The 12455-nt window shown below is 45.7% G+C and overlaps 1 protein-coding gene across 2 annotated transcripts; it reads left to right on the top strand.

The window, feature by feature from the left end:
• Window positions 1-823: 823 nt before the first annotated feature.
• On the top strand, window positions 824-11667 carry DACT1 (dishevelled binding antagonist of beta catenin 1). Of its 2 annotated transcripts, none has more exons than XM_023231516.3 (4): window positions 824-1504; window positions 3695-3827; window positions 4573-4728; window positions 8717-11667. In XM_023231516.3, the coding sequence occupies exons 1-4, from the start codon at window positions 1160-1162 to the stop codon at window positions 10483-10485; spliced, it is 2403 nt and encodes an 800-aa protein (XP_023087284.2). In that variant the 5' UTR covers window positions 824-1159; the 3' UTR covers window positions 10486-11667. The 2 variants fall into 2 exon arrangements, with proteins under 2 accessions (XP_023087284.2, XP_023087274.2); XM_023231506.3 differs by having other exon boundaries at window positions 8606-11667.
• Window positions 11668-12455: the final 788 nt, after the last annotated feature.

The following is a 12455-nucleotide window of genomic DNA, read 5'->3' as shown; positions in this document are numbered from 1 at the left end:
ACAATTCTTCAACAGCAGGTTCCCACAGCAGCTGCTCCCTTTTACAGTGCGGGGAGCGTACACACGGAAGGGAATAAGTTGCCCGCACAGCTATTTAGGGGTGAAACTGGGATACAAATCCAGACAGTCTGATTTCTGAGTCAGAGCTCTTATTGTAAACGCAGACTAAGTAATAATAAAAGCTCAAACAAAAAACCAAAGCGCGCACGCGCGCGCACTCAAAACGTAGGCTTGTAAAAGAATCGATGCAGCCTCTCGCTATACAGCGACATCCTCCTGCCTAATTTTAAATGCCGTCCATTCTTAAGACTGACGTTAAAAAATTAAAACGATAACAAAACTTAACAGCTTTAGAACAACATTGCATTATGCTCTGCCTTTAAAAAGTGGAGTTAAGGAACCAACCCCACAGTGTCTGTGAATACTTTCGCAATACCTTGCGTGGGAAGTGAAAGAAACCTAACTCGGTGTGAGTGGAAATGAGGAGTGGCCATGTGGGGAAAGGGTTAAGACTGTGCTGCAACTTGGTCGAGTTTCAGAAAGTTCTCCGGAGAGCCCAACTGCCGCGTCCCGTCGCGGCCCCTGCCTGCGCGGCCGACTGTAACAGGATGCTGGGGCTCCAGGCGCTCGCCCCGAGCTTTGGGCGACGGGAAAGAGCCAATGAGGAGCGAGGGCAAAATCGGGTGCAGTAAACCCGAAAAGGGGGCGAGGAGGCCCGCGAGGAGAGCGGGGGAGGAAGCGGGGAGGGGCGGGGAGGGACGAGCGAGGAGGAGGCGGCTCTGAGGGCCGGGCGGCGCGCCTGACAGAAGAGGGGAAGCCTGGGGGCGCGAGCGTCGCAGCCGAGGGGCCGGCGCGGGGAGGCGGGCGCCAGGCGGGGGTTTGCAGGGCCGCCGCGCGTGACGTAGCGCCGGGCAGGGCGTTATCAGCTGCCGGGCCGCGGCGACGGACGCGGGGCGACAGCGGACGGCGCCGCCCGGGCCGGGACGGCAGCAGCCGGCTGCCGCGCGCAGGACCCGAGGGCTTCTGGCCGCCGCCCCCGCCAGCGCCGCGCCCCGCCGCGGGGCGGCATGAGCCCACCCGCGGCCGCAGTCCTAGCGCCCTACTTCTCCGCCTGGGCGGCCCAGCTGCGGTGACGGCGCTCGTTGCGGGATTGGGGGCCATGAAGCTGAGTCCGGCCGGGACGGCGAAGGAGCTGGAGCCTCCGGCGCCGGCCCGAGGCGAGCAGCGCACGGCGGAGCCCGAGGGGCGCTGGCGGGAGAAGGGCGAGGCGGACACCGAGCGGCAGCGCACCCGGGAGCGGCAGGAGGCCACGCTGGCCGGGCTGGCGGAGTTGGAGTACCTTCGCCAGCGCCAGGAGCTGCTGGTCAGGGGCGCCCTGCGCGGCGCCGGGGGTGCAGGGGCCGCTGCGCCCCGCGCCGGGGAGCTACTGGGGGAGGCGGCGCAGCGCAGCCGCCTGGAGGAGAAGTTCTTGGAGGAGAACATCTTGCTACTACGAAAGCAATTGGTAGGTCATGCCGAAAGGTGGAGCACGGCTGTCCCTGCCCCGGGGCTGGAGGTCGGGCAGGTGGCCTGGGGCGGGCGCGAGGTTAACTCTGGCTGGGGAGATGCTCGATGTTATGGGACGCCTCCGCCCGCCCCATGCCTCCCTGAGCCCCATACCTCCCTGATCTCCTTTCTGAGTGCCCGCAGCGCGTGGGCTGCCGACGCCCACGCGTTTCAGGCGTGTGCCCGCTTTGTGTCTGGCGACCTCGCGCGGATTACGGGAAGGGGGTGGCCGCTCTTCCCTCCTCCTCTGCCTTCGGGATTCTTGGAGTCGCCTAGTTCTGACCTTCCGTCTCCTTAGATGAGTATATGCCCCCTCCCCAGAGGTTTGCAAACTCCCACTTAAAATATCGTTTTATTTGGAGGTTTTCTTGGCTTCATCTCCTCCCGCCGAGAGGGGCCAAAAGCCAAGGAGGGGGTTTGTGGCTTGCTTAACTGTCCAAGGCCGAGTTTTACGATTACACTGGAGCGCCTGTAGGGAGCCGTGCCTCTCCGAGAGCTCTCCCCAGCATGCCACCTTTCACCCAGGCTGGTGCTTAATTTCAAATAGAAGCCCTTTGTATAAGGCAGCTCAAACTAGATGGAAATGATGGAAATTTGGCTGGAGACTGTGTCCCCTCCTCTCATATTTTGTACGTTCTGCCAGCTGTGATTGGTGGTGGAGGTGGGAGAAAAGAGAACCTGCTCTCGGGAAGCATTAATCTTACTGGATTTCTGTCAGTGTCTCAGTCATTCTATGCAGTCTTCATTAGTGGGGAAGAAAAAGAACTTTGTAGCTTAATGTATTGATGAACAGCTTTTGACCCCGCCTCAGAATAATGGCGGCAGCTTTGTTTTCATTGACCTTAAAATGTAGTTTTGGAAACAGCAAACGTCCTCACCTGACCAAGTGATACTATCCAAACTAGACACATGCCGGGTAGTGGCCCTCCCACAATAAAGTGATGCTGTGCGGTTGTCGTGTGTTTTCGTCTATTATCTCTTTTCAGATCATTTCTTTTCTCTGTGTGTGTTTTCTTTTAAGCACCCAAATGCTTTTTACTTGATAGGTTCATTTTTCCTGAAGAAATTAGTTGTAGCAAACAAACATATGATTTATATCTCCAAGCTTTTTAAGTCAAAAGACAAGAGGCATAGATATTCATATGCATGTGCGTTGTAAGGATGTACACTGTGGTTTGTTTAATAGCTCTGTTTTGGTATTTCACTGTGCTTCTTTGGTCACAGACCTGATTCCTGTGTAACACTGATTTGAGCCAGTTCTCACTGGTTATGGCTGGTGACTTTTACATTTTATTATCTTGTGCAATTGCACCTTTTTGTCTGCACGAATCTCAAGATTGTCATTGTGCATTCCTGTTGTCCGGTTGAGGGGAGCAAAGCAGTATGTCAAGATAATTCCAGTCCAGTCAGTGTTTATGGTACTATTTTCATTTATAGACTTGGCATTCATGATTTGAACCAGATGCTTTTTGAGTTCTCCCGTTTTTCCAGCAATAGGAAGCACTAGGTGGCAGTGTGAGTTAGCACAATCCATCTGTCACCTTTGGAAACCCAGAGGCGTTCAAATCTCCATGGGCCTTCCCATGAGGGTTTTGGATTCTGCCAGCTCACATTATACTTGGCACTGGCTATTAGTATTAGTTTCTCACTTTCAAAGGCCCTAAGACTGATTAAACCCCACACAGCAACTAATAGAAAACAAAACTCTGCAGGCCAAGACATTTGGCCAGAAAATCTCACCTAAGATTATAACGTATTATAGGAAATCTGTTACTCTCACTTCAAATTAAAGAGTCTACTGTGAAGTATTGTTTTTTAAAAGACTGGTTATACACCAGATGATTTAAAGTCTCAGTCCATTTTTCTTGTCCCTACCTATAAAAAGTCAGTTTGTATATATTAGTTGAAACTAAAGTCTTGTTTTTATGAAGAAACTTTATATCACCACAAAATGTGAGAAAGTAGAATTAAACATAGGACATATTCTTAAATTCTTGAAGTCTTTCTTTACTTCAGGTCATCCAGTAAAATTTTGGTTTTCTAAGTTTTAGTGAACTCTTCAGATGGGTAATTTGAATCCTTAGAATAGACTTTCTGGTTCTTATGTCACCCCTGTATGTTCATGTTTCCTTTGTTTCTTCCTAATCAGAATTGTTTGAGGCGAAGAGATGCTGGTTTGTTGAATCAGTTGCAAGAGCTTGACAAGCAGATAAGTGACCTGAGACTGGATGTAGAAAAGACATCTGAAGAGCACCTGGAGACAGACAGTCGGCCTAGCTCAGGTGAGTGATTGAGCACAAGGACAGAATTCTGCACTGTTGAGTTATATCTCAGCCCCTTGTGGTTAACATTCCCAGACCTGCAAATGGCAATGGAGTTTGTTTCCAGTGCACAGAGAGAGGATAAAAAATAAAATAAAAAAAAAAGTAGTCTGCCATTCAGTTTCATTGGAATAAGAGGGAAATAAACTCAAACAACAAAATTTTTAGTAATGAGATCGATGTGACTGGAGTCCCCCGAGTTTAAAAATAAAAGCTATTCAGATTTCTGCAAGAGCTGCCCTCCTTTGAAACTTGAGTAAGTCAGAACTGGGCTAGAAAATTAGTCACACTTCAACTTCCTGAGACCACTTCAAAAAAAAAATTTTTTTTTTCTTTTAAACCACTGGCTCCTTAAATAGGTTTTTCTCTTATTATTTTTCTGAAACAATCATGATAAAGATGAGGCTTGACAGATCTAAGTTTCTTTCCTTGGACATCTTCAGAGGCGGGGTCAAGGAGTAAAGTCAGTCTGAGGGTGAGAGTAACTCTGAAATGTACCCCTGGTTATGGACTCTTTGCCTTTTCCTAAGGATTGTTTGAAATAAGACCATAAGATTAGGACACTAAAGTCCAATGAACCAAAATTGGCCAAAAAAGAAAACAAAAAAAATCTCCTTTCCCTAAATGATTATTCATTTTCCTTTTAAGCATGAATATGCATTATTCCTTGACATGATCTTAATTCCAATGGTGTTTTTATTTGTAGGGTTCTATGAGCTGAGTGATGGGGCTTCAGGATCCCTTTCCAATTCCTCTAACTCGGTGTTCAGTGAGTGTTTATCCAGTTGTCATTCCAGCACCTGCTTTTGCAGCCCCTTGGAGGCGACCTTGACTCTCTCAGACAGTTGCCCCAAATCTGCAGGTAAGAATTTTTAGCACTGATAGAAATTTTTAATTGGAAGGCGTCAAGGGCCCTTGAAAGGTTATTTGGCTCCAGCACCTTTCATTGGTGGAAAAATGAAGGTTCATCAATTTGCAGCATTTAGTGCCATACTTACATCTAGAACTCATAGTTTCATTTAGATGAGTATCTAGAACTATTCCAGTACCCTTTGGGTGCTACTTGGTTATATATTCTGATAGCCGCAAGACAGTTTATCTCTAGAAATCCTGTCCCAATACTGTAGGTCTTGAGCTCTGTTTCCGAGCTTTTGCTGTTAGGTTAACTTGTCTGCATTTTTCTTTCATTCTGGAACTGTTTTCTTCTTTTAATTATTTAAAGCTAAAACTCAGCCAGGTACAGTGGCTCACACCTGTAATCTCAGCACTTTGGGAGGCTAAGGCGGTTGGATCACCTGAGGTCAAGAGTTCAAGACCAGCCTGGGTTGGCCTGGCACAGTGGCTCACCCCTATAATCCTAGCATTTTGGGAGGCCGAGATGGGTGGATCACTTGAGGTCAGGAGTTCAAGACCAGCCTGGCCAACATGGTAAAACCCCATCTCCACTAAAAATACAAAAATTAGCCGGGCATGGCGGCACATGCCTATAGTCCCAGCTACTTGGGAGGCTGAGGGAGGAGAATTGCTTGAACCCAGGAGGTGGAGGTTGCAGTGAGCCAAGATCGTGCCACTGCACTCCAGCCTGGGCGACTAAGACAGAGGCACCCTCAAAAAAAAAAAAAAAAAACACCCAGCCTGTGCAACATGGTGAAACACCTTCTCTACTAAAAATACAAAAATCAGCTGGGTGTGGCAGCATGTGCCTGTAATCCCAGCTACTTGAGAGGCTGAGGCAGTAGAATCGCTTGAACTCTGGAGGCGGACGTTGCAGTGAGCCGAGATCCAACCTGGATCCAACCACTGCATTCCAACCTGGGCAACAGAGTGAGGCACCATCTCAATCAATCAATCTAACACTCACATTAAGTTAAATATGTCCATCAGCCTGGCCAAAAACTGGTTGGCACTTCAGGGTGCAGTGGCCCCTTCATGTTCTCCAGAATGTTCTGCATGATGGCAGCCTGTTTTTTCTTTTAGTAAGTGGGTGCCCACATGCCATTATTCCTTATTTTGGGATATCTTTGCAATGACCTCCAGAAGGAATCATGCTATTGTACTAGAAGAGTTTCTGCATTTCCAGTATGTGTCGCACACTGTGCTGGACGCTCTGTATACATTTATCTCCACTGAATCCTCCCAGTAGTTCTGCACAGTACAGGTCTTGTTAGCTCCATTTTATGTATGTATTAAAAAAATGAGGCCCAGTAAGGTTAGATATGTTACTTAAGGCTCTATAGATAGTGAGTGGCAGAGGCAGAAGTTAAGCTCAGGCCTAAGTGCCAGGTCCATGTTTTTCCATCATCCCAAGGGAATTCAGAAATTGTTGTTTTCAAACTTCTCATCTAACAGAAGAGGAATTTTGGCTTATAAGCCATTTGTCAGAGGTTCTCCATCTGCTGAATGGCAGGGTTGCTGCTGGAACTCAAGACTCCTTCCTTAGTCCTGTTATATTGTGAATTCTTATAAGAGAAAATATGAAGATTAGAATTGCTCTGGGTGCTGGCACAAGTCACCACTCTCCTGGTTTGTCTGTGTTCTCCACTTGGGTATAAGCCTGAATTTTTGAGTCCAGGCAAGGCAAACAACACTGAGCAGCTGAGGGAGCTAATTGGCTGGTGTCTTTGTATCTGTGTGTTGTCAGCAGCAATCATTTGGGGAAGCACAGAACTGTGTTATCTAGAGGGTCTGGGCCTCAAGTTCATTGGTAATTACTCCCCTTCATTCCACAGATCTGGTTTCAGAGGGAAACTTTATAAACCCATTAAAGGCACTTTGGTTTAGGTTTTCCTTCAAGACAGACCCATGCTCTTCCAAATGCCACATCCTCACATAATTGAGACAGTTGCACCAGGCCTTGGGGGCTGGGATATCTGTTTTGTTCAACTCTAAAGAGGGAAAAGGGATGAACAGTGAAGTGTTTGTCAGTGTGGCTTTAAGTAAGGCAGAGATAGGGCTTAGGATGCTGGGGGAGGAAGGATGGGGAAGGATGTTATTAGCTAGATGTTTCCTTTTAGAACAAACTCTTTATTGAGGGGAGGGTCATGTGGGTGGGGACATGGCACTTTTGTTTTATTATATTTTCTTTACATATCATCTCTGGGTCTAGACTATTTTTTTCCCTGAGACTGCTAATTATCATTGAAGTTCATGGAGCTTTCTCAACATAGAATCAGGCACATGTAGATTCTCAGTATTTGAATGAATAAATATAATGGAGGACAAATTATTACTGATAAACTCAATTTTAATTTTCTCTGATAACTGAAGGTCATTAAAAGGATTTGTTATTTATAATATTCACCAATTTAAGAGATCAAAATCATTTAAGACAGCAAGCTTGATTTTGTTGTACTTTGGCATCTACATTTTCAAGATATGGGAAATTTATCCGTTAATATTACCACTCAATCTTTTAAAATCTTATCAAGAATTTTTTATCCTATTAACAAAACAACATTTTTGACAAGTGGGAAATTTATCCATTAATACTACCCACTCAATCTTTTAAAATCTTAAATCAAGAATTCTTTATCATATTTAAAAAATAGGTTTTAAATTGAAATTTTTTTTTAGAGAGATGGGGTCTCACTATGTTGTCCAGGCTGGTCTCGGACTCCTGGGCCTAAGCGATCCTCTGGCCTCAGCCTTCCAGGGTTAGGATTGCAGGCATAAGCCATCATACCTGGCCCCTGTTTTATTTTTTTAGCGTCACTATTGAAAATATAAGGCAATTATTATTTAAATCTTATAAGTTTTTACTGAAGTTTGATTGGTTTCCATCTCCTTTCAATTGACAGTTATATTTGAATTAATGTCATTAAGAATTAGGTTTAAAAAAACACAAAATGAGGAGAAAGCCTACTGAACGTACAGTTTATCCTAAAGAAAGCCAGGAACAGAACACAGAGGGGAGAGCAGCCTAGAGAAACCGTGATTCAAAACATTTTATTTTTCCCAGTTGTAAATGCAGTACAGTTATGATTGAAAATTCAGAAAACAAAATAAAGTAAATATCACTTGTTTCTCATCATACTGAAATACTACTACTAGAATCTTGGTGTGCTTCATCTCAGATGTTTTTTCTTTGCATACATGTGATCATAATAAAATAATCATATTCTAGTATTATATCATTATTTTCACTAAACTTTAAAGTGTTTTCCCTCTATGATGCAGCAGTTTGAAAACATTCTTTTTTTTTTTTTTTTTTTGAGATGGAGTCTCGCTCTGTTGCCCAGGCTGGAGTGCAGTGGCCAGATCTCAGTTCACTGCAAGCTCCGCCTCCCAGGTTTACCCCATTCTCCTGCCTCAGCCTCCGGAGTAACTGGGACTACAGGCACCTGCCACCTCGCCCAGCTAGTTTTTTTGTATTTTTTTAGTAGAGACGGGGTTTCACCGTGTTAGCCAGGATGCTCTCGATCTGCTGACCTCGTGATCCACCCGTCTCGGCCTCCCAAAGTGCTGGGATTACAGGCTTGAGCCACCGCGTCCGGCCGACTGAAAACATTCTTAATGGCTGAGTATTTTTTCTTCAGAGGATATATCATCTGCTGTCAAAACATTTGTTAAATATTTCACCCTCATCCAGTAGCAGTAATTACATGTCAAATGGTAGGGCAGCATTTTTTAATCCTTGGCATGCTCTCTCTACCCATGGATTTTTCATAAAAATTGGCCGAAGAGTCAAGCTGGTGCTGACCAATTCATTGCTTCAGAGTGTACCTTTAAATGTTTTTCAGATCTCATAGGATTGTTGGAATATAAAGAAGGCCACTGTGAAGACCAGGCCTCAGGGGCAGTTTGCCGTTCCCTCTCCACACCACAATTTAATTCCCTTGATGTCATTGCAGATGTGAATCCCAAGTACCAGTGTGATCTGGTGTCTAAAAACGGGAATGATGTATATCGGTATCCCAGTCCACTTCATGCTGTGGCTGTGCAGAGTCCAATGTTTCTCCTTTGTCTGACGGGCAACCCTCTGAGGGAAGAGGACAGGCTTGGAAGCCATCCCAGTGACATTTGCGGTGGATCTGAGCTAAATGCTGTCAAAACAGACAGTTCCTTACCGTCCCCAAGCAGTCTATGGTCTGCTTCCCATCCTTCATCCAGCAAGAAAATGGATGGCTACATTCTGAGCCTCGTCCAGAAAAAAACACACCCTGTAAGGACCAACAAACCAAGAACCAGCGTGAACGCTGACCCCACGAAAGGGCTTCTGAGGAACGGGAGCGTTTGTATCAGAGCCCCAGGCGGTGTCTCACAGGGCAACAGTGTGAACCTTAAGAATTCGAAACAGGCATGTCTGCCCTCTGGCGGGATACCTTCTCTGGACAATGGGACATTCTCCCCACCGAAGCAGTGGTCAAAAGAATCAAAGGCCGAACAAGCCGAAAGCAAGAAGTTGCCCTTGCCAGAGGGCTGCCCCTCAGGCGCTGCCTCCGACCTTCAGAGTAAGCACCTGCCGAAAACGGCCAAGCCAGCCTCCCAAGAACATGCTCGGTGTCCTGCCATCGGGACAGGGGAGTCCCCTAAAGAAAACGCTCAGCTCTCAGGGGCCTCTCCAAAAGAGAGTCCTGGCATAGGCCCCGCCCCGCCGCAGGAGAACAAAGTTGTCCAGCCCCTGAAAAAGATGTCACAGAAAAACAGCCTGCAGGGCGTCCCCCCGGCCGCTCCTGCCCTGCTGTCTCCAGCTTTCCCGGTGGAAGAGAGGCCTGCCTTGGATTTCAAGAGCGAGGGCTCTTCTTCCCAAAGCCTGGAGGAAACGCACCTGGTCAAGGCCCAGTTCATCCCGGGGCAGCAGCCCAGTGTCAGGCTCCACCGAGGCCACAGGAACGTGGGCGTCGCGAAGAGCTCCAGTCTGAAGCACCGCGGCCCAGCCCTCCAGGGGCTGGAGAATGGCTTGCCCACCGTAAAGGAGAAAACGCGGGCCGGGAGCAAAAAGTGTCGCTTCCCGGATGACTTGGATACAAATAAGAAACTCAAGAAACCCTCCTCCAAGGGGAGGAAGAGCGGGGGCGGGCCTGAGGCTGGTCTTCCTGGCAGGCCCGCGGGCGGGGGCCACAGGGCCGGGAGCAGGGCGCACGGCCACGGACGGGAGGCGGTGGTAGCCAAACCTAAGCACAAGCGAACTGACTACCGGCGGTGGAAGTCCTCGGCCGAGATTTCGTATGAAGAAGCCCTGAGGAGGGCCCGGCGGGGTCGCCGGGAGAATGTGGGGCTGTACCCAGCGCCCGTGCAGCTGCCCTATGCCAGCCCCTACGCCTATGTGGCTAGCGACTCCGAATACTCGGCGGAGTGCGAGTCCCTGTTCCACTCCACCGTGGTGGACACCAGTGAGGACGAGCAGAGCAATTACACCACCAACTGCTTCGGGGACAGCGAGTCGAGTGTGAGCGAGGGCGAGTTCGTGGGGGAGAGCACAACCACCAGCGACTCTGAAGAAAGCGGTGGCTTGATTTGGTCCCAGTTTGTCCAGACTCTCCCCATTCAAACGGTAACCGCGCCAGACCTTCACAATCACCACGCAAAAACCTTTGTCAAAATTAAGGCCTCGCATAACCTCAAGAAGAAGATCCTCCGCTTTCGGTCTGGCTCTTTGAAACTGATGACGACGGTTTGAGTGACGTCATTGGTGTAGAGAGAGTCTTTTTTTTTTTTTTTCTAGTTGCCAAAATAAAAAAGGTGGTGTTTTCATTTTTGTATAATACTTTAATGGAATGCTTTTTTAAAAAGATAAAACCAAGGTAAATTATTGTTTCATCTTCATGTATGGACACTAGTGCCTTTAATGGAAGGTTAAGAATATTTTGCTAGTTAGAAGTAAATATTGAGGTTTTAATGGTGGTAATAGTGAGTTTTGTGGTACCAGCTGTTTTTTATTTTAATCTTTCTGAGCATCTGGCAAGGTACAGGTTTTGATGTTCAAGTTTTATTGGGATAAGACCGTTTGATCCCAAGGTCAGGTGGATGGAATTTTTGGATTTATATTTGCTCCTTGAATTTTCAGGGCAGTGTCTCCATGAGGGTTTTCCTGTTGAGGGGCACCACATACAATAGTGTGAAGTAGGTACGAAGGGCACTCAGTGTATTCTATAGTTTTTTATGTAGTTACATTTCTCAGATATATGCCCATTCGGCTTTATTCTCAGAACTGTTTTTTTTACTAGACTCATGACTTGGAGGCCAGACCTTAAATCCAGAGATGGCAGCCTGGATAGGGACCTTAAAAGGATTCACAAAAACTTTTGCCACACTTGGTGCCTAGGCCCTGTTCCTAATAACCCCTTCTAGGGCCGTTTATCCAACATTTTGATGCCTTCTTTTCCCTCCCTAATTTGTAGCCAATCTAACCCTTCATTCCTTGGAGGATTTACTTTTGGGATAAAATTTTGGTCCTTGGGCACAGAGACATTCACTATTAATGAAGTAACCCTTGGGCATGACTCCAATCCCAGAATTGCTCACTGAGCGCTATGCCACCTAAGCATTGACCTGAACATATTAGTGCAATCCAGTCCAGATTGGACCGCTGATCCTATGTGGAAGGGCTGTTTTTTAAGAAAAAATTTTTGGTAAACAGTATTGTGTAAAATTGCTTTTTGTATACCAATATATGCATGTTTTGTGCATGAGTAGTACTTGTGTTGATATTCCTGTTGATGTTAAATTACTATATAATATAAACAGTATGTGTTTTTATATATCATTGTGTAAATTTAATATAACACATATGCAGTAATAAACGATTTGTTTTACTGCTGTTAAGTTTGTTATTTCGGTATAAAACCAGATGTTTACACCTATAAATCTTGTGCTGGTTATTGGTGTTATTTGTGAGATTTATATTAGACCTATTCTAGCATTAGAATATCATATGCAATATAGATAGGTTTTAGTATTAGAATGGACGATGAGCAAGCAAATGAAGGAAAGCAGACAACTTCTAGTTAAGGTACTTTAAAATTTAAGATACATTTTATAGGTGTCATCTAAGGAAAATATTTCTGAAAATAATCCCCTCTCCCAACTTTTTATTACAAAAAATCTCAAACATGGAAAAGTTGAAAGGATAATATAATAAACAACTCTATGCCACCTAGATTCAACAGTTGCCAACATTTTGCCATGCTTACTATAACTGTATTTATGTATTAGGTTTAACTATATTACTGATTTTTCAGGTCAAAGACAGATACCATAACAGCAATCCTTCCCTCTCCCTACCCCACACTGATAAAATATTTTAAAGTAAATTTCAGGTATCATGGTATTTTATCTCTAAAAAGCATACATTACCCACATTACCCAAGAACAAGGAAATTCTCCTGTATACCCACAATATCATGATCGCACTTAAGGAAAATCAGTAGTAATTCATAATATCAAATGTTTATATGGAAAATTTCCCAATGTGTTTCAAGAACTTTTAATAGCGGCTTTCTGCCCTCCTACCTCCCTTACAAAGCAGGATTCAGTCAATGTCATGCATTGCATTTGGTTGTGGGTTGTAGGTTTCTTTTTAGTCTAGAACAGTCTCCCCATGTTAAGCAAAAGATACTAGGTTTTTATTTATTTTTTGAGACAGAATCT

The sequence above is a fragment of the Piliocolobus tephrosceles genome, chromosome 6, assembly GCF_002776525.5.
Source record: "Piliocolobus tephrosceles isolate RC106 chromosome 6, ASM277652v3, whole genome shotgun sequence".
In the NCBI taxonomy this organism is placed as follows: Eukaryota; Metazoa; Chordata; class Mammalia; order Primates; family Cercopithecidae; genus Piliocolobus; species Piliocolobus tephrosceles.
This window is presented reverse-complemented; position numbering and strand designations above follow the sequence as displayed.